The following is a 24,937-nucleotide window of genomic DNA, read 5'->3' on the forward strand; positions in this document are numbered from 1 at the left end:
CGGCGGTGCAGGGCCGTCCTCAAACTGGAAATGTTTTACATTTCGTCTGACACTGGTGGCTTTGAAACTGGGTACACCGGAGAAGAGTTGATACTTTGAGAGTGTTCACTTAATTCAGGGTTTACGTGTACAACTTCTTTGGTATAGTTTCTACTTCAGATCTATATGTAGCTAATAACTGTACTCTGAAAGCAGCACACGGGTGATATTTGAATAGGTGGTTGTTCTGAGAGGAGAGGTGTGCTAATTTAGTGATATGGTCAAGGATATGATCCCTCACAGGCTTCCCAAAACTGCTACTTGTTTGATTTGGCTTTGTGTTGGCAGTCCTGTGTTCACTGTGTACTATATCACAACAATTAGGAACACAGGGCTGCTCAAGCATTTTTAAGTGTTAATTAATGATGCATTTTATGAGACGTACTATACTCATTTTCAGGTTCATATGTATTTTGAGCTTCTACTAGAAGATGTTTAAACACTTGTATTCACCCCCGTCTGAAATGCTCCGTTTTAGCATCTGTCCCTTTACGCCCAGTCCTGCCCTGTTCTGTGGTCAGCCAGTACCAAGCACTGCAAGTGACTAGTATTCATTACATAAAGGCTTTGAGGGATAGTACTGGCCAATGAGTACGCAGTAGGGCGTGACAAGGCACAACAAGCTTAAGTAAAAAAAAAAAAAAAAAAAAAAAAAACACCTGCGTCTCTGCACCATCCTTGCAGCTAATGACTTGCATCCTTGCTTATAATGACTGTTACACAGAGTAGCTAAACTTTCTACCATAAAAAATCACCAATAAAAGCTTCTAAACCAAAATTAACAACTGGGCATATTCTAGCACAAATATGATCCAAAATTGGGGAAAAAAATTATAAAAATCAGCCACCAAGACTTCCAGCTAAATGTAGCAATTTAGGTTACACAACCGAAGCACTTGCAGTGGCATTGTTAGAGTCATTTTTATGTTAAAATAAATATTGTCACATCCTTTGATCCACAAAGTGATGCCTAATCAATGTGATTAATCAGATGATGATCCGCTGTGATAGAGGAGGTAGGACTAAGTCTGTTGTCTCTCTAACAACCAAGTGTGTAGAACAGGTTGTAGGTACAGTCTTTGAGGCTCTGTTAGGATGGTTCAGTTTAAAAGACTTCAAAACAACAAGTCATAACAAGTGTGCCGGAGCAGATCACTATATGAAGAAATCTGTCACAAGTTTACGACAGCTTGACTCAGAAGTAGAAAAAAAAAGTTTGAAACAGAGTACTAAGAATACCTGACATTGTTACATCATATTATATATGACAGACAGAAGGAAAAGCACAAAAGGTCCCCTTAAAGGAGGAATATATGTGTAAAGTTCTTAGAATAAGGATGTTTCTTTGTCTCACCTTGTTTCCTTGAAGTGGAGCTGTTCTGTTTATTCTCCTTATAAACCAGCTGTTTTATCCACAGCGTTGGAGCGGTTATCTCTGCAAAGACAGGGAGACAGAGTACAGATCAATAACTTGGATACTTTTAGATGATCTCCAAAAAATTTACCACAAGCTTTATTTCACCTTGCCAGCCGCATCTGATCCACCAGTAGCTGTATATTTCAAACACTTGGACAGCCGAGCTTTGCCCAAAAAACCATAATTAAAACTGCAGCCAAGATCCCAGTTTCCCAAAAATATCAAATATGTCATCTGGTATTTTTGACAGCTGCAGTTTTCCAAAAGATGTTAAGGTGCATCCTTCAGAAATGACGTCTTAAGTTTAAAATCTTGACATATTGCAGCTTTACTGAGTTCTAGGAACAATCAAAGGATCATCAGTATAAAAGTACATAAAAGAGAAGTATTGTGAGCTGCACTGGTATAAATACATGCTGTACACCTGAGTTAGCTGCATTGACCATCTTCGCGGCGTGTTACAGGTAGAGGAGTAGTTAGAGGAAACCTACCATCACCCTCAGGGGGGACGTGAGTCTCCATGGTGGGTGTGGGCTTGGAGCCATCGTCTGGGTTGAGGGTGAGAAAGAAACGGAAAGAGACTACCATTATTGAGGTTAATACAATCTACTCTCCAGAACTGTTGAATGGTTGGGATTTGCACATGGCCCGGCCAAGACAGATAGAAAAATAGACGGAGAGACAGATTGAATAATACAAAAACAGAGGACGACCACCCACGTGTGGCTCTGCATCTCTCACATTCACATCACTACTCCTCACGCTGACACTCTCACACCAACATGATGCACATTTAGCACACTCCCTCACAATCAAACTGTAAACAACACACACACACACACACACACACACACACACACACACTCACACACATGAGGAGAACACTCTCCTCATCAGGACCCTCATGAGTGAAGTGCAGGTGTAACAGCTAATCCACACAGAGGTGAACAGACCTCGAAGTGTGACCTTCGTTCTTGATTGTCAGGATTTAACAATGCGGATGTTGGTTCCATCAGACGGACGATTAGTTGGTCCAAAATCGCTGATCCAGTGTTTGATCTTTTAAATTTGGCAGTGATAGTGATCGTCTCCTGAAAATAATTCCAAATAACTCTGGTGGCGATCTGATCATTATCTTAGCTCCGACATCAAAAATTGTCTTAACTTGGTCTGTGAAAAGGATATCTCAAAAACAACCACACATATGTTGCCAAAATTTGTTATAAATAGACTATATTTGGGATGGGACTATATATGATTTTTAGCGTAGAGTATTAAAAACACTCACAATTAGTTGATCAGAATAAGAAAAAAACATACAGATGTACGTGTATGTGTATATATCATTATTATATTTATTTATTTATTTTTATTTTATTACTGCCCTTTTTCATACATATATTTATAATATATATATTTAGTTGAATCTCTATATCTTTGGTATACTTTCCCTGTAAACCATCCCAGTTACCTCCAACACACAGACACACACAAACACACACACAGACACACAGATACATACACACACACCACAAAATTGCCTTTCAACACCCAAAACACGCAACACACTGCACCAATTTGTTTACTTGTTCGATTAATTGGTCTTGTCTTCTCCTGCCGTGTCCAATTTTGCACTATCCTTTTTGTCTCACACACATTGTCGTCCCTATCATGTCTCTCACTTGTCTTGTGTTGCATCTCGCAATAAACAGAGAAAAAAATCATCAGAATTTGAAAAGTACATTTTGAGATTTTAAATAAAGTACTCCTCACAAATGTTCTGATATTTGGTGCTATTAATCTTTTAGTTAAATATGTCTCACTGGCATCTCATCATCATGTAAAAAAAAAAAAAGTTGTATTTACAAACCATAGAAAACTGTTGTAGAATCTTTCTACAAGTAAAATACTGTTGGACAAAGAGGAAAGCTACATAAAAACATAATTTAAATACATTTCCTTTTACTCTTAAATTTGTGAGTTACTATCTTTTTTTCTATACTAAGTGACAATTCTGCTGTTAAGCACACACATATGATGAAACAGCTGAATGAATAAATGTTCATATATCCACTAACAAGGTTTACTTTTGCTATCACATAAAAAACTGAAGCATTTTTTAATGTAAAATTTGGGAACAATGTCCCAAACATTTATTTTCTATTGTAGCATAGGCTAAACGAGACAACATCCAAGAAACTGGTAAGTTTTGATCGTAGATAATGCTGTAAGTTCAGCTTCCTCAGATACTTACCCATGTGCAGTTTTGTAGCATCTGGAACTTTCCTTAGGAAATAATTCAATCAAAAGAAAACCACAGACAAACTTTGATTGGAGTCATTCTACAAACACTAAACTAGGTCCTTAAATCAGACGACTTGTCAGCAAATGGAAACACTTGAGGTCAAACTGACCTGATCTGGTAAAACTGTAAATAAAATAAAACAGTTACTGAGGTTCGTTGCAGACAAGTACAGGTTTTGCACAAACATTGCTCCAAAGTATACATTAGTATCTGTTTGTTTTTTTTCTTTTTCAAAAAACGAATTTTTACATTTTTTGAAATTTCCCAATGTAAAACATGATAATGTATGCTGAGCACCCTTTGATTTACAGTATGTATCGATTACTGTTTGATCCAGGTCTAGACTGTGAACTAAACATTAAGCAGCAACAGCAAACCTTAACCTTAACTATCAGCTCCACAACATCTCACAACTCTGTATAACACCTGCAGGGATTGGAAAGACTAATAAAGTGCTTTTTAATTGAAAAACTTGTAGTGAATGTATATAGTTTTTCATTTTAAAAAAAATGATTCAAGCAGACCCGTGCAAGAAATCTTTGCACAAGTTTTACTTGTTTTTACTAGTTTTTCTCTAAATTGGAACTTTCTTTGATTAAACAAGAGTAAAAACTGTAGAGCTACAGTACAGTCATTTTCTAACATTTTGGCATATTGTACATTTTTAGCAAAAGCAATATGAAGAAAGACATAACTGGAGCAATCAAATCACTGACGTTTTTGTAGCCTACAGTAATGTCAGTGATGCATTTAATGAAGAAACACCAAAGGATTAGTTATGCTGTAGTATCTGCATCTGAAACGTTATATATATATATATATATATATATATATATATATATAATATATATATATATATATATATACAATATATACGCACCATCACCAACATGCCAAAGAAATAGTATTGTAAAGGTTAAGTAATTAAATATAGTCATTGTCATTTGAATCCCATTTAAACTGCAGCATACCTTCCTGCTCTGCACAAATATGGACTTTGAACAGATCAGACAGAACAAAATCAGGTCAAAACACACTGTCTCTGTCTGTCCCTTTCATCCAAATAGAAGCACTCACACTCATGCACACACAAACCAACAGCAGATCTCAGCTCACCTTTTCGACCAGAGTTCGGTGGCCCGGGTGGTCTATCGGTTACTGACCCTGTAGAGAAGAAACAAAACATAACATGTACAAAGCAAAGACGAGACGGCAGCAACTTGTCAGAAACATTTAAAGAATTTGATCCCCATATAATGTTCATCCATTTTAGAAATAATAAAAAACAACAACTTAAAATGTATCACATAATTACAAATAAATTAATTTGCAACAGTCTGAGTCACTTAATAGCTTTCTTCTTTAGACTAAAAGGGGTAGTTTGTTGATTTTTAACCAGTTCTGTACTGTTGTGGTGTAGGGAAAGAGCAGTGCTCGGGGAGGGTCTTAACACTGCTCATCTATACAAACTCCCCACACCGTGAACACACACACCTGGCTGAAAATGTATGAGGGCTGTCCACACCAGTTACTATAAATAAATCATATTACAGCTGCTATAACGACAGCGACAGTGGCCACGGTAGCAATTTCATGGACGATAGAAATATTGTAGGCCAGTCGAAAACCATCCAGATTTACAGGGTGTCAATATGACGGCAATGCGGAAAGACTCATCATTGAGGTTTAAAAAAAACAAAATCTTGTTTGATAAAACAGTCTTTTATAAATACGCTATCAAGAAGAAAGACATCTGGGATTCAGTTGGGCTTTTAGTGGTAAGTGGTCATCAGTGTCCATTTCCTAAGCAGAGAACTCTGCAGTGTGTGCTTGGCGCCACCGTTTACAGAAAGTTATTGTTCATTGGTTTGGATGCTCTCATTGTTATAGTTATCGTTCTTAGTGTGGACGGCCCTTTAAACTTGATTGTTCCAACATACAGGCCAACAGATTACCGAACATAGCTCCCACCGATTACGAAACCCATGTCTTGACTCGGAGTTAGACGCAGATTCTGTTAGTACTTGATAGCAGGCACACATGGAAACACTAGACTTGTTGCATTATCTTAACACTGACTAATGCAAACCTGAGTGATCTGTCCCATCTGCAGATATAAAGTTAAATTAAGTTGTACATTTCCCTATATCATTCTTGTTTGCTGCATGCAGGTAGTCGGTTTCATGCATGGATGCATGGAGGAAAAATTAGACAGTGCAACCAATTACGACAGAAGAGCAAAGGGGAGAAATTTCGAGTGAAGGCAACTAGAAGGAAATTTACTACCTGACAATCCACTTGTCCCAGCATGAGTTCCCATAAATTCACGGAAGTTTCCTGCAAATGTATGTGAGATGATTGATTTGGGTCATAGTGTACAGGGGCGTCTGAGCATGTCAGAAAAGCTTATTTGTTGTCAGCTGAGTTGGAAGGAGAGGTGGGTATGTACGACTGTAGCGGCTGTTTATGATGTCAGGTTTATTGTGCCCAGATTCTGGTCTCAGTGTCATACATACCTTTGCAAGAAACACTGAAGATATTGGATCTTATGCAGGGCAGAAAGGAAACAGGTAGAGGTTGTGTTGTGCCTTAAACTACATTTCAGGATTTTATCAAAAGTTTATTTAAACCTGCACATGTGAAAAGATGTCTTTTGAGTACTGGAAGAGTACAGGAAATGTTGCTGTTGTGGTTCAGTTCTCACAGAGCACCAGATCTTTAAAAATTATTCTTCATTTCTGCATGAGATATGATATCCCTTTGGGAGTAGGGCTGAAACCAACCATTAATTTTATGAATAGATAATCTGCTGATTATTTTCTTAGTCTATTTAATGTCAAAAAATAGTTAAAAAAAAAAACAAACAGCCATCTTATGTTGCCAATGATGTCCTCATATTCCCTAATTTGCCTGAGTGATGTGGCATCTGTGTCTTTGGGTTGTGTGATCAAACTGGACATTTTCAAGTGGAAATTTATTGTGACCATCCAAATGCACACCTGTGTAGTAATAATGCTGTTTAGTCAGCATCTTCATACGTCACAGCTGGCAGGTGGATGGATTACCTTGCAAAGGACAAGTGCTCACTAACACTGATTTTAACAAATTTGTGACCAAAATCCGACAGAAGAAAATCTGAAAAGTCTTAGATCTTTAACTTAAACTTGCAAAAAATGCACACAAAAACTAGTGCTTTTAAATTTTTGCTCAGTGTAATTTACTGTCATGTATAACTAAGAAAAGAGGCAAATCTTCCCATTTAAAAAGCTGAAAATGATTAAAATCATGGAAGGACTCCATAACGCTTGCAAAACTCGGATGGTTTTTTTTTCCAAAATTGGTGATTTGTACTGCCTGGCTATTTCCCCCAAATACCCACGCTCGCTGGTCCCGTTCTGCACAGAGAAAAATTCTTTATACTCAGATTGAATTGTTTCAAACAAAAAAGCTTTCTTTTCTTTTCTGCTGCAGAAAAAAATCCAACTTGAGCTTCTCTGTGAACTAATAAGCTTTATTATGCTAACTGTACTGACTCTATTTAAAGGATTGAAACTCAGCACGTGCCCAAGGAAACCATACAGGTGATTAGTGGCACAAGTGGTAAAAACAGAGAAAAGAGAGGGCAGCGAGGTTTGAGGCAGAGGGAGGAAGATAAGGAAATTGAGAGGAAAAGACGCAGAGAGAGCGGGAAGCCTCTGGCGGTCTGTGGAGCAGCTTCAGAGGGGCATGCGACCGCTCTCACCGCACTCTCCACACAAAATTTGCACCATATGCTCTAGTGGCTGCGCAATCCAATTCTGGCAAAGACCCCTGTGTATTATCTTCTGAGGGAAAATGATGGTGATTATCATAAAGTGTTCCCATCCAGGATGAGTGTGCAGAGCCCCGCTCTCTCTCCTCCGGCCTGCTGAGAACAGTTAGACAAGCAGGGGGCACTGGGAGGGCTGAGAGGCCCCTGGATGCATGGCCATTAGCCTTCTCGTTGACCTTGCACCTGCTATACGCTGCATGACGTGTAATACACATGTGCCCACAGTATGGCAAGACAGACCCTCTTTAACTGTAACCCAAAGGCTCTGTTCCCTCTTTAACCTTCATCAAAAAGGTCATTAAATTCAGATGGAGGGGCAGTTCACTGATTATTTACTCAATTTAAAGTGAAGGTTCACCACAAAATCAACAATACATACAGTATTTTTCCTCTTACCTGTAGTGCTAGATTGATTTGGTGTGAGTTAAAAACCTCAACAGCAATGCTTCTTTTCAGAAATCATGACCTGGTTACTCAAGACAATCAACAGATCTTGTTGTGAACAGTTTCATGTAGGAACTAATGTCTCTCTACCAAACTACACCTGCCAAGTGTATATTACCGCACTGAAGGAAGCGTGCATCTTCTCATGGATGGAAGGCTTGTGCTGGATCTTATGCTCATGTGTGAGATTCAAATATTAATCACGGCCTCCTTGGCTGAGCTGTGACATTAGCTAGCTCAGAGGTGCTAGTTGAGCCAGCAGAAGATGCACGCTTCCTTCTCTGCTGTGATACATTTAGTTTAATTCAGTAGGAGAAAAAAAGTTCACTAGAGTTTTAATTTATTAAAATTAGCACTCACAGTTAACAACTGAATTAATGTGGAATTCACAATAAAAAAGAAGAACTATATCTATATATGAATTTTATATAATAAAAAGGAAAATATATAAAAACTGTACATATGTAAGTGCCCACATGCACCTATACATACATACATACATACCATACAGCCATGCATCAGAACATTTTTTAGTAATTTTTGAGTAACTGGGTTATGATTTCTGGAAAGAGACATTGCTGCTGAGTTTTTCAAATGTTTATATTTTTGGCGTTTTGAGCAACACAAGCCGATTGCCATCTAGTGCCATTATATTGAAGAGAAGGCAGACATCACTATAGCTGATATCTCAAACACTTTGCAGCTCACACTAAAAAAAATAAACTGATTAATAGCACTACAGGTACCTCATGTACCTCAAGTACACTACATCCATTCCGAATCTTTTTTTTGTGAGAACCTGGAGCCTGTGAATGAAAACTCCTTTTAGTTGATTTTGAATTATGAAAAACAGTCCAATTCCTAAAGTGATTGAAAGTTAATTGGCCCAAACCCCAGCAACTTGGCTTCCAAACACATTTGGCTCCAAGATCACACAAATGCAGCCACCATTGAAAATTTTTAAATGCTCGTTATGCTGCCTCTCCACCCTAATAAAGAATTGTCGGGAAACATCCGACCCTTCTACTGGAGTTGTACTCATACAACCTGTTAGACATTAGAAGTGGAGCCGCTCTACTTGCACAAATAATCAAAACTGTAATCAGTAATGTGCAAAGCGCTAAGGCAGGACTGATGCCAGCTGTGTTGCAAACCTTGCACAAGACAAAAGTTTTTAAGTTCCTCTTAAAAAAACTCTGGACTTTTCATCCACAGGTTGTCGGGCTGTTCCCCCCTTCCCAGTACCTGAACACACCGGGGTCCTGTTGTGCACAGAGGAACCACTCACTGGCTTGCCGTCACTGGTGACACACCAGCAGTAACCTGTCAGAGTATGGCACTGGACCTGCACAGTCAAAAAGGTAAATCACACTAAATTGACCCTAGCTTTGTTAAATACATGATTTAGTTGGTAAAAACAGCAGTAATTACATTTCTGTTAATGAAGTGAAACTGATGTGTCGGAAGTGTTGACAAAATGATGAGAGAAAGTAAGAGAAATACCAAATGAACCAAAAAACATGAAATCAAAGGACAAGAAATCTGTAGTGGTGGCACGACATACCTGCGCAAAAGTCCCATCCTCGTTGCATTCTGGGACAAACATGGACTCCTGAGGTCTCCTGGCTTGCTCCAGAGCCTGGTTCCTCTCAACACGACACTTGGACTGACCTGCATCTGTAACAGATTTACAGGACAGCCTGCTTTCATACACTGTGTACAAACCTCCAGCACTGCTGTAGTTTCTTTTTACTGAAGACGTATGTTCATTGTCAACAACACCCTGCTGACACCTGGGAGCTGAGCTGCACAACCTCGGTTTACTACTGTTGGTCACCATGTACTGTCTGATGTTTTAGTGCCTTGCTCAAAGGCACCTTGTTGACAGATACACAGTGAGAGGAGCCTTATTTATTCACTGTCTGCGCTTTTTTTTTTCAAGGTAGAGTTTTGAGCCATTATTTCTCCTGTTAGGTTAGACATATGAACGCCCCCCTCTTGTGGTACCCACGACCTCGTAAAAGGAAACGTTCTGAAAGCTTCAAGTTCATGAGTTGTGGCGTGTTTGCTTCCAGAAATGGCACAGGACATGCATGTACATTTTTTGGTAAATGATAAGTTTATATATTGCAATTTTAGTTGAATAGGTTTTTATCCGTAATTTTATAATGTCTGAGGAAAATGTTGATATTCCCAACCACACTGTCTTTATCCCCTGTCATTATGCCTTTGCCACCCACTAGTTTGCTAAATAAAAAGCCTTGGGGGCTTCTAGACTCTGACAGTAGTGTCCACGATGCTTTTGCGTAGCTCCCTGAAAGTTGGTGATTCAAATAATCAGTCAGAGACTCCTCAGTCGACTGGGATAGCTTCAGGTTGAGCAGTCAGTGTGCAGTGCAGTGTTCTTCTGCGGACGTTTTGGTCCCCAGACTTTGCTGTGGAGTGAGTGCTTGTGACTGTCACACTACTTTTGGTAGAGGCTGCAGCTGATGCGATACAGTGGCACTGCACTGTAAGGCTCCGAGATAACAATATCTTCTCTCTTCTGCTTAGGAAGAGAGAATTTACAGCTCACAGCAACAGTCTGGTTTTTGTTTGATATCTGGTGTCTGTAAAAAAATTTGTTGCGCATTTGCAATCTGTTGTAGCGCTGTTTGCTTGTTTACAACATCACATGATTGCCGCTGTCACTGTGAACGTCCCGCTGAGCCGGTTCCAAATGTAAGACTTTTTTATGAAAAAAAAAAAAAATTAAAAGTGCCATATTTTTTTGTACTTAACGGCTGAATATGATTCAACTGACATAATTCTGATTTGAGCACAGCCCCTAGTGCTTTCATGACTTAACCACTTCAACAGCAGGCACATTGTGTGCACAGATTCTCATGTCACAATAACCATGAGCTCACTCTTTGACGGCAGCATGATTTTAAAAAAAACCTTTTGTCTTGCTGATCAAGCACAGACAAGCCAAAGATGCTAAAATGCTAAAACAACACATTCCTCGACACTGACCGTTACCGGTGTCAGAGGTAGACTATGAGACGCACATTGTTATTGCATTGGAGTGCGTCATGTACTAGACACTGATGTTTTGAAATGTCAGTGGAAACTGAGCCTGTGTTTCAGCAGCTCGGATGAGCCAGACCTGTGCTCAGGGAACAGAGATGGAAGTGGCTGAAAGGTCAGAGACTGAAGTTGGCTCCAAAACCAGCTGGTCACTGGTTCAAAAACCCCGTCAGCAACTACTGTTTTTATGGCACTCACAGCTCCCGTGGAGTTCAGCTCCATGTTCAACTGTTCGTGTATACACATTCACACCGGGGAGTTGACCAGTGTGACCGCAGCCATCCACTTTTGGCAAATATTCTCCCTGGATAAATAAAAGTTTTAAAAACTTGTCCCCTGGACCTGAAAGGAGACAGACATGTTGTCTCCTCTAGAGAAAAAGCCTGACAGAGCCAGAACTGGGTGATGAAGTCACTGACAGGGACAGACATGGTTAAATGAATTTATAAACGTGGACTTTGAGAGCGCAGTCTTAGTTTAGGAACGAGGTTCATTAAACGTTGTCTTGCTTCAGTTTAAGGAGAAAAAAACAGTCAAATGTCCAACTGAAGACCCCAACAAATAATTTCAATAAAGATATAATGTTTTTTGGGTTCATACTTCTATTTCGGTTTTATACTAAAACATGATTACGTACTTAAATAACCAAAAAACCCTTTTTGTGAAACATGCTGTTTTAGCGCCTGACCCTTAAAGCTCCCCTCCCGAAAAAGCCCAAGTTGCTCTGACTGGTCAGCATTTCCGTATCTTCCATATCTCAGCGTTTTTGCACCGTCATTTCAGCCGGGGAATAACCGTAACTGAGAGCAGCACTTTCTGCAGTGACAAATCACCAATAAAAGCTTTTAAACACAACAAGATTACATCCCTCAGCCAGGAAATGACTTTAACGAAAATAATGGTATTTTTCTCTGTTAAAAATTTCCAATAAAAGCTTCTTAACGCAACTAGACATGCCCCAACGGGGAATCTGATCTGAAACTGGAGAAAAATTAACAATATCTGCAACCAAGATTACATGTTTCCCTGCATTAGCATGTAGCTCCATGCAGCAGTGTAGGCTACATAATGTAAACAACTGCAGAAGCGTGCCTCGAGCAGATGACGATATAAAGAAATCTGTCACGAGCTGATGTGAGCTTGTCTCAAAAGTAGAAACATTACAAAAGGAGAGTTCAGAATGGTCTGAAGCCTGAGGTTTTTTGATCATAGGGATTACTTTACATACGTTTACTTAATTATTTGAAACTTTGGCTGTTTAATATGCACATCTAACATTATAACGTTATATATAAGACACAAAATGAAAGAAACATAATAGATCTCCTTTAAATAAGTTTGATATCTGGAAATGTGAGCATCATGAATGCCTTGTGTTTGTCTTGCCTTGTTAGTTGTAACAAGGCAGCACTGAATGCACATCCAAAGGTTTGTTTCTTTATTCTGTAGGACAGATTTGATTATCTGCAAAACACATCAATCTATAATCTGCATTTGGGAGATTTTGAATAATGAGCTGGTTTGTGGTGTGTTTAATTTTTTACGCATGTTGTTTATTCACAGCTAAATAGTACGTAAAAAGGCCTGCCGGTTGTTATGGGCATGGTCCGTGTGTTTGTTGTTGTTTGCGGCTATTTGTTGTTTGTACCTGTTAGCAATTTATATCGTTTTTCATCAAATATATCTGTTGTGTTTAATCTGAATCTCACGCACACCCCAGTAAGCCTCCACCAGGCTTTGCCATTGTAAACAGGGATTGGTTCATGAACTGCCTGCCTAAATAAAGCAGCAGTTTCACTACAACAAAACAGGCCTGCCGCATCTACAAAGACTGTGAGCTTTGCCCGGCTCTCCTTTCCTTGGCACGCTGCTCATATTATGAAACAAAACCACGCATTACCATACAGAGGGAACAAATTTCACTCCAAAAATGGATTCGGTCGGGATTGCTGTTTTCCTAATGGACAGTGGGGCTGAAAAAATTGAGGGGAAATGCCAAGTTCCAACCTTGACTCTAGACCTATCAATCTCTGCTGTTGTTGAGTGGCTGGCATCCAGAGACTGAGGAAGTGTGTGATCCTGGTCTGTAAAAACTTACACGCCTACAGAGAGGCGGAAAATGAAAGACATCTTCTGCTCGGTTCCACTTTTCCCAAACTGTCTGCTGCTCACTTAAAGCTGTGACTTCTTAAACGGGCTCTCACTAAAGCGGTGCATTATTTTTCTGTCTAAATCCACAATCTGTGAGGTTTAAGATTAGGTGCAATGTTACTTTTTAAGTTTTGTGCTGGCTTTGTTTCTTGGCAACACACAGCAGTCTTCCATTTGAGCCTTGTTTTCTCATAATCACTTCCCGTTTGTCGGACTGTTAATCAGATTCAGAGGTATTTAGTGTCTTTACCTTTGAGCTCCAGGTCTCTGGTCTCGGACGTGGAAGTTGGTGCTGGAGCCACCGGCAACTGATCGATTTTCACCCAGTTTTTACCTGAAGCACAAAAAAGTCATATTGCGGTTAAGGCACATCAGAGATACATACTTTGGGTCATTAACCCTATGTTGTTAATGACCACTGTTGATGTTTTTGTTGTATCAAGTTAAAAAATCAGGAGTAGGACAGCGTTTCACTGGAAGTACGTTCATGCACAGATGTTTTTGGCAGATGTCCTCAGCATACAAACTGGTAACAGTGGCTGTTGTTTATTATACTATTTGTTCTCAGGCTGGTTGTCTCCAGCCTTGTAGGCAGGGGTGGGAAATATAGAGTGAGACAGTATGCATTCATCAAACATCAGAGACTTTGAAAAAAACTGTATTAGGGCTTTGCAATATATCTATATTGTCATTACTCAAGACATTGTCTTAGATTTTTTAAATATCTTGATTCTTGATTTTAAAGGCTTTATCACAGAATTGCCTTTACCCACTTAGTCATTCTTTCCAAATTACTGATTATTATCTATCAAAAATTATGTAAGTGCTCTGTGAAAGCACCAATAGTTAAACCTACAATATTGTTGTAGTATGAATATCGAGGTATTTGGTCCAAAATATATTAATATTAGATTTTCTCCATATTGTCTGGCCCTGGTTTATATCATGAAGCTATGCCTTTAATATAGATGTATTACAATCAGTGTGCAGGGCTGCTTTAACAGCAATATTGGATTCTTTAATGATTTAAGCATAAACATGATAATATATTTCAATTTTTCCAGTATTTAACTTGCTGGATTAAATAATGCATTCCTGACTTTTTCCCAACTGACTCTCCAGAAAATGTTTTATGACACAATGATATTGTGATGTAAAATTACCTCTTCTTAGAGGCATATTTTTTCCATTCATCTGTGTGAGTGTGGAAAATTTAATGACCAAAATATCTTTTTTTTATCCCCCAAAGTTATATTTCTGTCATGCAGTAACAAAGTGGTAATCACAGACTGTTGAGAAAAAACGTGTTGGTGCACTCATGGAAACTCCAATGACTTGTCAGCGCTCACAAAAAATTGTGTGCAAATAAGAAAAACAACATGCGAACAGGCATGTCGTGAATTAATAATTTTTAACTGAAATAGTCGCAGATGAATCACAATCTGAGTTTCCTCAAATGCAGCTTGACTCTTTCTGCAGGGAGATTTTCTGAGCACACTGACATAGACTTAAAACCAGAGTTCAGTTCTCACCTCGACACCGGCCGCGATGCGCCAGCGTCAGTGTTTTATCTTTGCAGCGCGCCCTCTGCAGCTCACAGCCGGTCTCATAGCTCCGCCCGTCCGAGCCGCACACCGGCTTGCCCTGCGTCCGTGAGCAGATGACCCCGCAGTGATTGTCTCTGTCTCCAATCAGCCACTGCAATGACAAGTACGGCAAAATGTCAGCATAGCAACGGTGTGATAGATGAGAAATGCAATCTAACATAGCAGATGCATTTTAAGATTACTGGCCTATTTTCTTCATTCTTTGAAAGATTGGTTTCTTTTGGCTCCTTTTCTTTCTTTCTAGTTTCACTGTGTTTGAACAAAGGCTGCATTCAGCTGAATCTGAGATTATGCCAAACTAACCTACAAATTGGACTCATGGGTCACTTACCCATTTGCTCAAAACATTTCTTTAACCCTCAAATACTTGACAGCCGCTGCCTTTCTTTGTCAAGGCCATTGTAACGAGGGTGTGAGCAGCTCCGCACTGACACTCAACCTCGAGGCTAATTTATCTAATTGATCTTTGGCTGAAGAAAAGTTGAACCTTGATTAAGTTTCAAAGGAGCCAAACCACATTGAGAGCGATGGGAATCCTTTCCCCCAGATCTTTACTCATGATCTATTAGAGAGTCAATTCTACTCTACTGCTGGAAGTCGGCCTTCTCTCTGACAGCGGTAATGGTCCTTGGCTTCGCAGCTGCTTCCAAATATATTTAAGGTCTAAAGGATTTCAGGGGAGCACAAACTTTGCCAGAAAGATGGAGTTGTGGGTTAGTGAGGAGAGAGAGGAGGTGTGCATTGAGCAGCAACAGAATCCTCTATTGTGAAAAATGGCCCGCAGCATACCTGAGCCAGCTGTCGCTGAAAATGTTTCAGCTATTTGAAAAATCACACAGAGCTCTTGATTAGATCTCGATATCTCGCAAGTGATGATTAAACTTTGTGGCTACTCAAACACCTGTTTGATAAAAGACGAAAAAAAAAGAAAAATCAGGCAATTCTCAAGTAGCGAAATTGTATAAAAACCTTTGTTGAACACATTTTTCACCCAAGGTCTCTTAAGTAATTACCAGAGTGCTGGTCAGAGCTCTGGATCTGACACAGGAGATCTCATTAAGGGCAGGTACGAGGGGAGAAGGTGGTGGAAAATGAAACACAGCCAGAAACAAAAGGCACAGTTTCCATCCTCCGCTCGCCAACTCATATCAGACGATCTGAGTTTTCAAAATGATCCTCTGTGGAAATGCCTGTGTGGAGCTTGCATGTATACAAGCACAGTCACTCTCTTTTTCAGTCCCCTCTCTGTCATTGTCCCAATGCCCATCTAAAAAAAACAACAACTGTATTTTGAATAACATCAAAATTGTTGCTTAGAGACAGATTTTCTCCAAACATAAAGAGCAATCAGACAGACCTGAACAAAGTGTAGAAAGTAACGGTGCCAAACCACTGATGTCATGAATGAAATGGTGTACAACTGGATCTCATATACAAATGAATCACCAGGAGTTTTCATCTGACATGCTCTAAACAGATTAACTGCATGGCAATCTACTTTTTCCTCCGTCACTGCAGCACACTGTACGTCCATCTGAGCCTTTGTGTTGGTATTGTTGTTGTTATAAAGAAGTCAGGCTGCTCCAGAAACCATCAAAGCCATCCTGCCTCATCACAACTGCCAATAAAATCCTACTTTTAGTTACCGCCAATGACAAAATTTTCCTGGGCAATTTGACTTTCATAGATCAGTGGACACTGACACTAATCACTTATAATCTGGTCTTTATTGAAAGAGCTGGGCTCAATGTGAACACTATCTGAAGATCCAGCCCCTTCTCATACCCGAGTTGTCAATTACACCTTTGGTGACTGATACCGACACCAAAGGCACCCTTAAACCTGTTTATGAGACACAAGAAGTTTTCTGCTAACTCCGATGTAAACCCATCCACTGCAGTATTTGACGCTAAGAGCAACTAAGATAGCAGAAGGAGTGATATAGTCTGCCTAAGAAGGGTGGGTCAAACAAGACATGAATTTCTCCCAGGACACCACATTTTGGGTCCTGTTTGAAACCAAAAGTCTCAGCTGTTTCAAAGTAATGTTGAAAAAACAGTCAGCACACAGTGACATCTTTTGTAACAAATGTAGATAATGTACAAAACATGATCTTTTTTCTAAGTCTAACCTAGTATTTTTGTTGCCTAAATTGAACCACAACCATTTCACAATGATGGCCATCTGTTACAATGTGTTTTTAGCTGTGTATCAAATAAAGATGCTAAAGGATGCCCTGTGGGTCACTGTCACATGCCGAGGGGCATGACTAAGCATCAGTATTTTACAACCTGGGAATTAGAAAAGGCTGGAAAGTCCTTATACTTCACACTAGATTAAAAGTCACCAAAGTTATTATAATTCATCTTGAAGGGGACATGAATGTCGGTACATTTTAATTGCAATCCATCCAGTTACTGTTGAGATATTTTACTCAAAGCCACAAATGTGAACCTCGTGATGACACTAAATTGAAAGTCAGAAATTCCCAAAGTCTTTACAATTCATCCTCTGGGAAACATGAATGTCAGAACACAGTTTTGTTTCAATCCATCCAGTAGCCTTTGAGATATTTCAGTCTGAACCGAATCGGTGGACTGACTAGTCATCCCTAAAATGAAGCAGACTCTCAGCCACAGTGGCAGCTTACTCCTACTACTTAAACTTTATATTCTTTGTCATATTCTGGCTCATATCTCCCTCTCTGACGACCTGGAAACAACACAGGACAGTTTAAACTTGTTACAGCACGAATTACTAATCCAAAATGTGGTGAATAAAATGAGACACAAGTCATAAAATAATCCTTTTAAAGCCCTTTGTGGGGTGTTTTACTTTACCAATACCAGAGAGAGTCTGCCAGCGCTGACAGTTACAACAGTCATGAACATTAATTTCTAAATCCCGGCAATTTAATCAAACACTGAGTCCAACATTCATGAAGTGAAAAATCTGCCAACTGGTGAGCTAATATCACCTGTGTCCAATGCAAATTAACTTGTTTGGATCATTTCCTTCGTATTAGAGAGGACATTTTATGGCTTGCTTTAATACCAAAACACATTGGAAAAAAATGTGGAATTATTTCACCCCACAGACGGGATATTTTATGAATATAACATTACATTGACTATTTGGGCTGTTTTTTGTAGTAGATAAATAATTATTGCTGTCAGCTCAGGCAGATATGAGGCTTGGGTGGTATGTAACATTTTTCGCCTTTCTTTCACCGGGGTATACAGTATATTATGCCCAACGGCGAGTGTGCTACTTACTTTCAAAGTACACATTAGAAACCTACAAAATGTTAAGAAAAGTAATATTGTCGCACTTATCTTTCATTAAACTCATTAAACTGAGAAATACAACTGTACACCTTTTAAATTCAACTTTCGTCACGGAAGACTGACAAGGCTTAATTGCCTCATTTTCCTAAAACAAATCACACCTCATTTAAACTTGACAGAAACGAAATAAACTCACCCAAACCATCTTGGTTACTCTTGCTAGCATTATAGTTAGTTAGTCCACTGTTCAAATGATCAACAGCTCCAGTTTGGTCAAAATAAATCTATAATTCACTAAGTTATCTGTACAAAACATGCTGTTATTTCTCACAGTCTCTCTCTGCTGGCTGCCCGCTGTTTACAATCCTGTACCTTCTCCCTCCTCCACTAGGTGTCACAGTGTCTTTCAGCTAAGCTGCCTGTAGAGACCAGAAACTGAGCTCTGGTGGTGCGTACTGTGCATTATATATAATGAGTTTAAAGAACGGGAGAGCCTGTATTTATCGTGGCATTGAAAAACATAACTTTGGGATTTCTAAATACCCCGGTATACTGTAGTACTGTGATACTGCCGAAGCCTTAGCAGATACCCCGTTATCTGTGAAGAGCAGAGACAGAGATAAAACTTCTCCTAAAATGGAAAAAAGATACTGGAGCTTCATTATCTTCCAGATAAAATCAGAAATGAGATTGCAGGCTGGTCCAGAGTTTTAGATAGTATCCTAAAAATGGAGAATTACAAGTTTAATCCCCATATAAAGGCTCTGAGCACACAGAGACTATTTTGGCTGCTTTAACTCCTCCAGAGAAATGCTGATTTTTCTCTTTAAAAAAAACCTTGTATAACAAGGTGAAAGGATATTCAAACAAATAATACTTCAGAGGATACAACAGGACCCAAATCCAACTTGCAGCGCCGTAACAATACGTCCAGAACGAGCCAGACAGTTTAATGTGATTTCAGTTTTGGCACTGAAGCACAGAAGAAAATCTCTTGTCATACAGTGCAGAATAAAACTAAATCATGATGTGCCTCTTTATGAGAAAGTGCAGACAGAGAGGAAAACATAGCACATCGTTTCATTTTTAACTTGCGTGTCGTCCTCTTGGCGTCGGTGAAGGACAGGACTAATTCAGTAGTCGGAAAAAAGCATGCATCTGCATTGTATCTGGGTTTTTTCCCCCAGAATAAAGCATGTGGCTGTTTTTTTATTTCATTATACAGGTAGTGTAGAGTGCTGCCATTGTAACTTTAAGCTTAACAAACAAAGAAAGCAGTTACATGTTTCCTCCACAGCCGAAGTGGTTTCAAAAGACCGAGCCAAAACACTGTGGACGGAAAGCAGTTTGTCTACGTGATGAACTGTTTAATCTGTAAATCAGAATCCAAAGCAGGCGGTTTATCTGGCCTCTCATCCAGGTTGAGAGCCACAGAGTCTGGCCTCTGCCCACAGACTGACCCGTCCTCCCTTATTCCTGACTCACAACCCTAATGGACTCAGCTCCTCTACCTCCACTGTCATAATAACGCTTTAAATCACAGATTTTGAGACGACATTGTCCGGTAAGTGGAAATAAACACTCAGACCAAGTCTCCCACATGTAGTCATTACTTAGTCATACCGTCCCACCCACAGGCTCGTCTCCCGTAAAGGTGAAACCTGAGACTCCGGCAGATCAGAAAAAAAGTTTCCCAATTTATGGCTGGGAGTTCTTGTACTTGGGTTGTGGAAGATTAAAAAATTTAAAAGTACATCTAAGGGTATTTAAATACTGACAGAAACGACCTCCTCTTTCAGCTTTAAAGGTGTAGATGTCCAGTAGTCCCTTTTACACTGATATGTGCTTGTATAAATTCATGACGTTATTATTTAATACAAGTCACTTTGTTGAAGGATTGCATGAAATGAGGGTCGGAGGTTCTTTCCCCGGCTCTTCCTGTCAACATGTCAAAGTATCCTTGGGCAAAATACTGAACCCCAAATGACTCCTAATGCTGCGCCATCAGAGTGTGTATGAATGGTTACTGAGCAGCAGGTGGCACAGCAGTGTTTGCCACTAGTGTGTGAATGTGTGTGTGGATGGGTGAATGTGACATGTAGTGTAAAAGCGCTTTTAGTGGTCGAAAGACTAAAAAAGGGCTACACAAGTGCAGTCCATTTACCAAATAAAGCTCAACGTATGTGTTTAAGTCGGAGGTTAAAGTTTTACAAAGACCACAATACACACAAAATACAAGAAGAAATTTTTACCGGATACTAAAACAACCTACAAATACTAATGGGAGTAATTACGTGCCTTTGAGGATTAAGACTGATACCATTCTCAATTTGCCCGTTTAATATGAGGGTCAGCTTAGCTTAGCATAAAGACTGGAAACAGGGGGAACCGCCAGCCTGGCTTGTCCAAAGTAGAGATGAAATGGTACGAAAATTTTATATTAGGATTATAGTGACCAGAATGATCACAGTTGTCAGTGTTAATGGTGTTGTTAAAATGTGAATTAAATGTCAAGATTTCATATATTCACACACTGAAATCACCAGCAATCACCATCTGGATTTTTACCGGTTTATTGTGAAACTAGTAACCGTTTGATCCCTATTCCAAAGGGAACTGAATCAACTGATTATCACGCTATATTTTTAAGTTATTTAAGTTTAAATTGATGTGCTTTTCCATAGTTGCTCAAATGTGGCAGGCCAATGCAGCCCTGAGAAACACTTTGTGCACATACAAATGTGATGTTCTGCCATCGATAAACCAGGCTAACTGGTTGCTGTTTTTAGCTTCATATTAAACCGACAGATATGAAAGTTGTATCAGTCTTCTCATCTAACTCTCGTCAAAAAGCAAACAAGCAGAATTCTTACAATTAGGAACTATTCCTACTGATGGTTTTAGGCCAATAATTTATGAAATCCTTTTGAAAAGCTGTGATTTTAAATAAATAATACATACTTTGCTATTTCCCCAATTGCTTGTGTGTAACCATAGTTGCCAAAACACTGTTTCAAATTAAAACAACTGTGGCAAAACCCCAAAATTAATGGGAGAAAGAAAATCAAGCCTCCTGGAAAGAATATCACATAGCAGACAGTAAACTATAAACCCTAATCAAGTCTAATCGTCTGACTCCGACTCTGCACACAGATACCTCTCAGGTCAGACTGACCCTTACAGCAATTTCAACGACACCACCATTTTACATGAGCTTCTCAGTACAATAAATGTGCACATGGTTCACATTTGAATTCTGCCAAAATAAAGTTTACTCACACCAGCCGTAATTGATACTGAGCCTGGATCACATGATATCTGAGTAACAACTCTGTTAACCAGCAGAGACAACCAGATGAGTGAGGTTTGTCTTTTAGCACCACACAAGGCAGTTTGTAGGCAATTTGCGAAGCATTTGACGACGTTCTTACACTTTTCTGTGGTTTCCAGCTCACCAAATACTATCTGAATGGTCCTGATGTGGTAAACTCCACCCATCTGGCGGCTTAAGGAGGTTAAAACAAACGCTTTGAGTTATTTCCAGTTACTGTCTGACCCACGTCTGTGTGTGAGCAATCAGCTGTTATAGTATTGGCCAGGATGACAGGACCTGGCATTATCTCCTGAGAGAAAACAGCCCCTCCTGTTAGATCAATAATAGCTGGGGTTGAGACCCGCTCGACGCGCCATAATCAAAACCAAACAAACACTTCTAAATTAAACAGACTAACGTGTAACAGGAGCTATTGCTGGGTCTGCAGAGGAACACGCGCTGCTCAAAATAACATTAATTACCTAAACCTGTGGGGAGAAACTCGCTCACTTTCTGCAGATCATTATGCAAAGTTTTACATCATAGTGCAACAGGCAGCACATCAAAGATTTACTGAGAGGCCAAAGCACCAAATAGCATAATTGAATGCACTCCTGAGGGAATAATTTCACTTTAACAACCGCTCAGAGGTTCTTTCTTCAATTTCCAAGTAGGAGAACAAGAAAGAATGCATATTTTAATCTTAAAAGGGTAACTAAGGTATTTTTTAACCTGGGCCCTGTATTTTTGAAACAGGGAAAACAACTTTTTAAACTGGTCCAGTCCAAAGAGTGCCACAGGAATGAGCCCTAAAACCCAGAAATTAGTCAGCATTTCAGCACCTCCGGTTCCATCGTCTCGAAGTCAGTTCATATTTTTGAATGAGTTTTTGGTTAGAGGCCTTAAATAAGGTCTGTGGTGAACACAAGCTGAAGAGACTTTCACATTTTGTTCTACAACATACAATACGTCAGTTAATACGCCAGTGTGAACTTTGAAACTTTTATGTGTCTGTGTAAAATGGTGGTTGCTAAAAAGTGGTTAATGAGACAACAGAACGTCATCACACTGAACTCAGCTCAGTGGTGTTGCTTGTTTATAGATGATTTTTTTTACCTCTGGTGATTGCCTTTAGGTTTAAAAAATCTTGAAAATGGTGTTCATTTGTGAGTATTATCATGCTGAACAAAACGTGTAAGTATCATCAATGTCGGTGTACCACAGAGCAAAATCCCATAGGCTTTTGGACGAGGAAACCAGGGTGAAGCTAATTTCCACATCGGCCTACATAAAAACATCATCCCTGGGGTACTTTATAGAGATAGACAGCTGCAGTCCGCAGTGGCAAAAAAGGCTGTAATGTAACCACTGTGGGCTTGGTCGCACTGTCAATTTATGTCCACTAAAAGTGCTTGTTATTACCACCGAAAGGTCAGATTACTATTTAAAGGTTATGTAATGGATCCCTACAGAGAAGACCTTTTTGTTGAAGAGTAATATCCCTTCCCTTCAAAATCACTATTGTCAAACTCATCAGACACAGTTTAAATTAACAGTAATTTTATCATAGTAAAACTCATTTCACTCAGATTCTGTGGAAACAAAATAGAATTCACAAAAGCCATCTTGGTTCATCTTTTCACTGTTTTAGCGATCATCATTTCTGCTTTGGGTGAAAGAAACCCTTAATTCACCCAGCTAGATGTGAAAATATGCTGACTCTATTCATGCTTAAAGTCTGGTGGGGTTGGTGATTGTTACTTCAGGGCTGTTTCTGGTTAAACTAAAAGGATTTTACTCTAATAAAATGGCTTATATCTGTAAGGATCCTTTTAATAATTTTGTAAGACACATGAACCTATCAGTAGCAAAAACAAGCGCTTTCAGGGGGCTCAAATTGACAGTGCTAACATGCCCTGAGTGGGTACATTGTAGCCTGTTTTGCTGCTATTGGCTGCAGCAATCTCACTCAACGCTGTCACTTAGACACAGAAACATGGTAAAATGGGGTTTGGGTTGGAAAACACCAAATTTGCCCTTCACTTAATAAAAAAAGAGACAGCTTAGATGTAAATGGCCTAACATTGTGAGGACATGGTCTCCTCCTCTGCCTGACGGCCCACCACAGAGTCAAAGATGAGTTAAAGGTAAAACACCGGGGGAGTTACGCCATGGTTTGGTACTAATATCCTGAGCGGGAAACAATGAGCGCTGAGATTCTCACATTTAACAAGCTAAATTCCCCCGATACACACACAAGCACACACACAATCTCACACACACATCTCAGCCAGAAGCACACTGAGCCCTGAGCTCTCTCCCCACCACTCATAAAATAAGTGAAATGCAACCCCCATTGTGCAACAGTTACAGCATTAGCAAAGTGGTCTTTTTTTTTCACCGTCGCTGGCAGAGAATCTGTTCCAGCCCGAGCCGCAGCAGTGGAACAAGAAGAAAGAATATGATTAGAAAATAATCATTTTTATATATGCACGCTCAAAGGGCTGACAGGGGAAAAAGCAGGCTCTGAGAACGGAACAAAGGTAGTAAATAAACAAATCTGTGGATTACGTCTCCAAAAGTAAATGCAATTGTTAAATTTTCCAACTGGCTCACTGTGCGTAGGGTAGACCTCATTTCTTTGGACAGATTTTGAGTTAAAAACAACATACAAACACAATAAAACAAGTAGATCCCATTTTTACCTTTATTGCACGTATCCGCTCCCTTTAGTCAGGAGCAGGCTGACTAAAAATTAAGTTTACAACATGTTGGCTGATTTATATGCCAGATACACCAGAGCTGTGGTGACAGGAATAAGAGGAGCATCAATAAATACAAGTCCTGTTTCTGGGCTGAACACAACAGTAGCTTCAAATGTATTTAGTTGATTGTTTGTTTGTTTGTTTTTCTGACAAACCCTCAAACACTGCGAATGTCCAACAATTTAACTTTACATAACTACGACAACTGGGAATGCAAGATTGACCGTTTTTTTTAAAAAGGGACCAATTTTTTTGCAGCAGAAGCAGAGATATTGTCTATGTTATTCCACTTTGTAAAACCTGGCTTACATTACCAGAAATGCAACTCGACTATAGACAGCTTGGGTCCAAGAGTCGAGTGCGCTAGGCTAGTAAGTGATAATGAAGCCTCAAGCTGCTTCAGCTCCAAACAATGTTGACCCATCATATAACGAGACAATTTATCAGACTTTGCAAACTTCCCTCTCGACCCAGAGAAAGCTTTATACATAGTTCCCAAAACCTGTAAGCAGACTCTGTTGTCTAAAATCACTTACGCTCTACATCTATGCTAACAACTGTGCACAACGAATGTTGTTTTTCAAATTCGTTGATGTTTTTCTGTCTTTCCATCCATCCATAGGTGTCAGTTCATTTCTTTACAGTATGAAAATTCATTAGCAGATTCTTAAACTTGGTTGAGTTGGACGATTAAGTGCCGCAAACATTAAGTCTGAAGAATTTTTTACA

General features: G+C 39.5%; 1 protein-coding gene and 1 long non-coding RNA gene across 10 annotated transcripts in view; one reads left to right on the top strand and one right to left on the bottom strand.

Annotated features, from left to right (window-relative positions):
- Positions 1 to 9,369, top strand: part of LOC148187409 (uncharacterized) — a 100,265-nt gene extending 90,896 nt beyond the window's left edge. Inside the window, exon 5 of the long non-coding RNA XR_015778639.1 lies at positions 9,232 to 9,369. This is a non-coding gene — a long non-coding RNA (uncharacterized LOC148187409). The remainder of the gene's footprint in view (positions 1 to 9,231) is intronic.
- Positions 1 to 24,937, bottom strand: part of smoc1 (SPARC related modular calcium binding 1) — a 68,491-nt gene that overhangs the window by 30,869 nt on the left and 12,685 nt on the right. For 3 of the 9 annotated variants that reach the window (XM_042500321.2, XM_042500319.2, XM_042500320.2), the window contains exons 2-11: positions 14,769 to 14,934; positions 13,487 to 13,570; positions 9,581 to 9,693; positions 9,262 to 9,361; positions 6,048 to 6,098; positions 4,878 to 4,925; positions 3,711 to 3,742; positions 3,043 to 3,154; positions 1,948 to 2,037; positions 1,394 to 1,474 (exon numbers count right to left, since the gene is read on the bottom strand). In XM_042500321.2, the coding sequence (XP_042356255.1) occupies positions 1,394 to 1,474; positions 1,948 to 2,037; positions 3,043 to 3,154; positions 3,711 to 3,742; positions 4,878 to 4,925; positions 6,048 to 6,098; positions 9,262 to 9,361; positions 9,581 to 9,693; positions 13,487 to 13,570; positions 14,769 to 14,934 (877 nt within the window). The remainder of the gene's footprint in view (positions 1 to 1,393; positions 1,475 to 1,947; positions 2,038 to 3,042; positions 3,155 to 3,710; positions 3,743 to 4,877; positions 4,926 to 6,047; positions 6,099 to 9,261; positions 9,362 to 9,580; positions 9,694 to 13,486; positions 13,571 to 14,768; positions 14,935 to 24,937) is intronic. The other 6 variants (XM_042500323.2, XM_042500324.2, XM_042500326.2 and 3 more) reach the window with 6 other exon arrangements.

Source organism: Plectropomus leopardus, chromosome 14, assembly GCF_026936395.1.
Source record: "Plectropomus leopardus strain MGB_pleo_1.0 chromosome 14, ASM2693639v1, whole genome shotgun sequence".
Lineage (NCBI taxonomy): Eukaryota > Metazoa > Chordata > Actinopteri > Perciformes > Serranidae > Plectropomus > Plectropomus leopardus.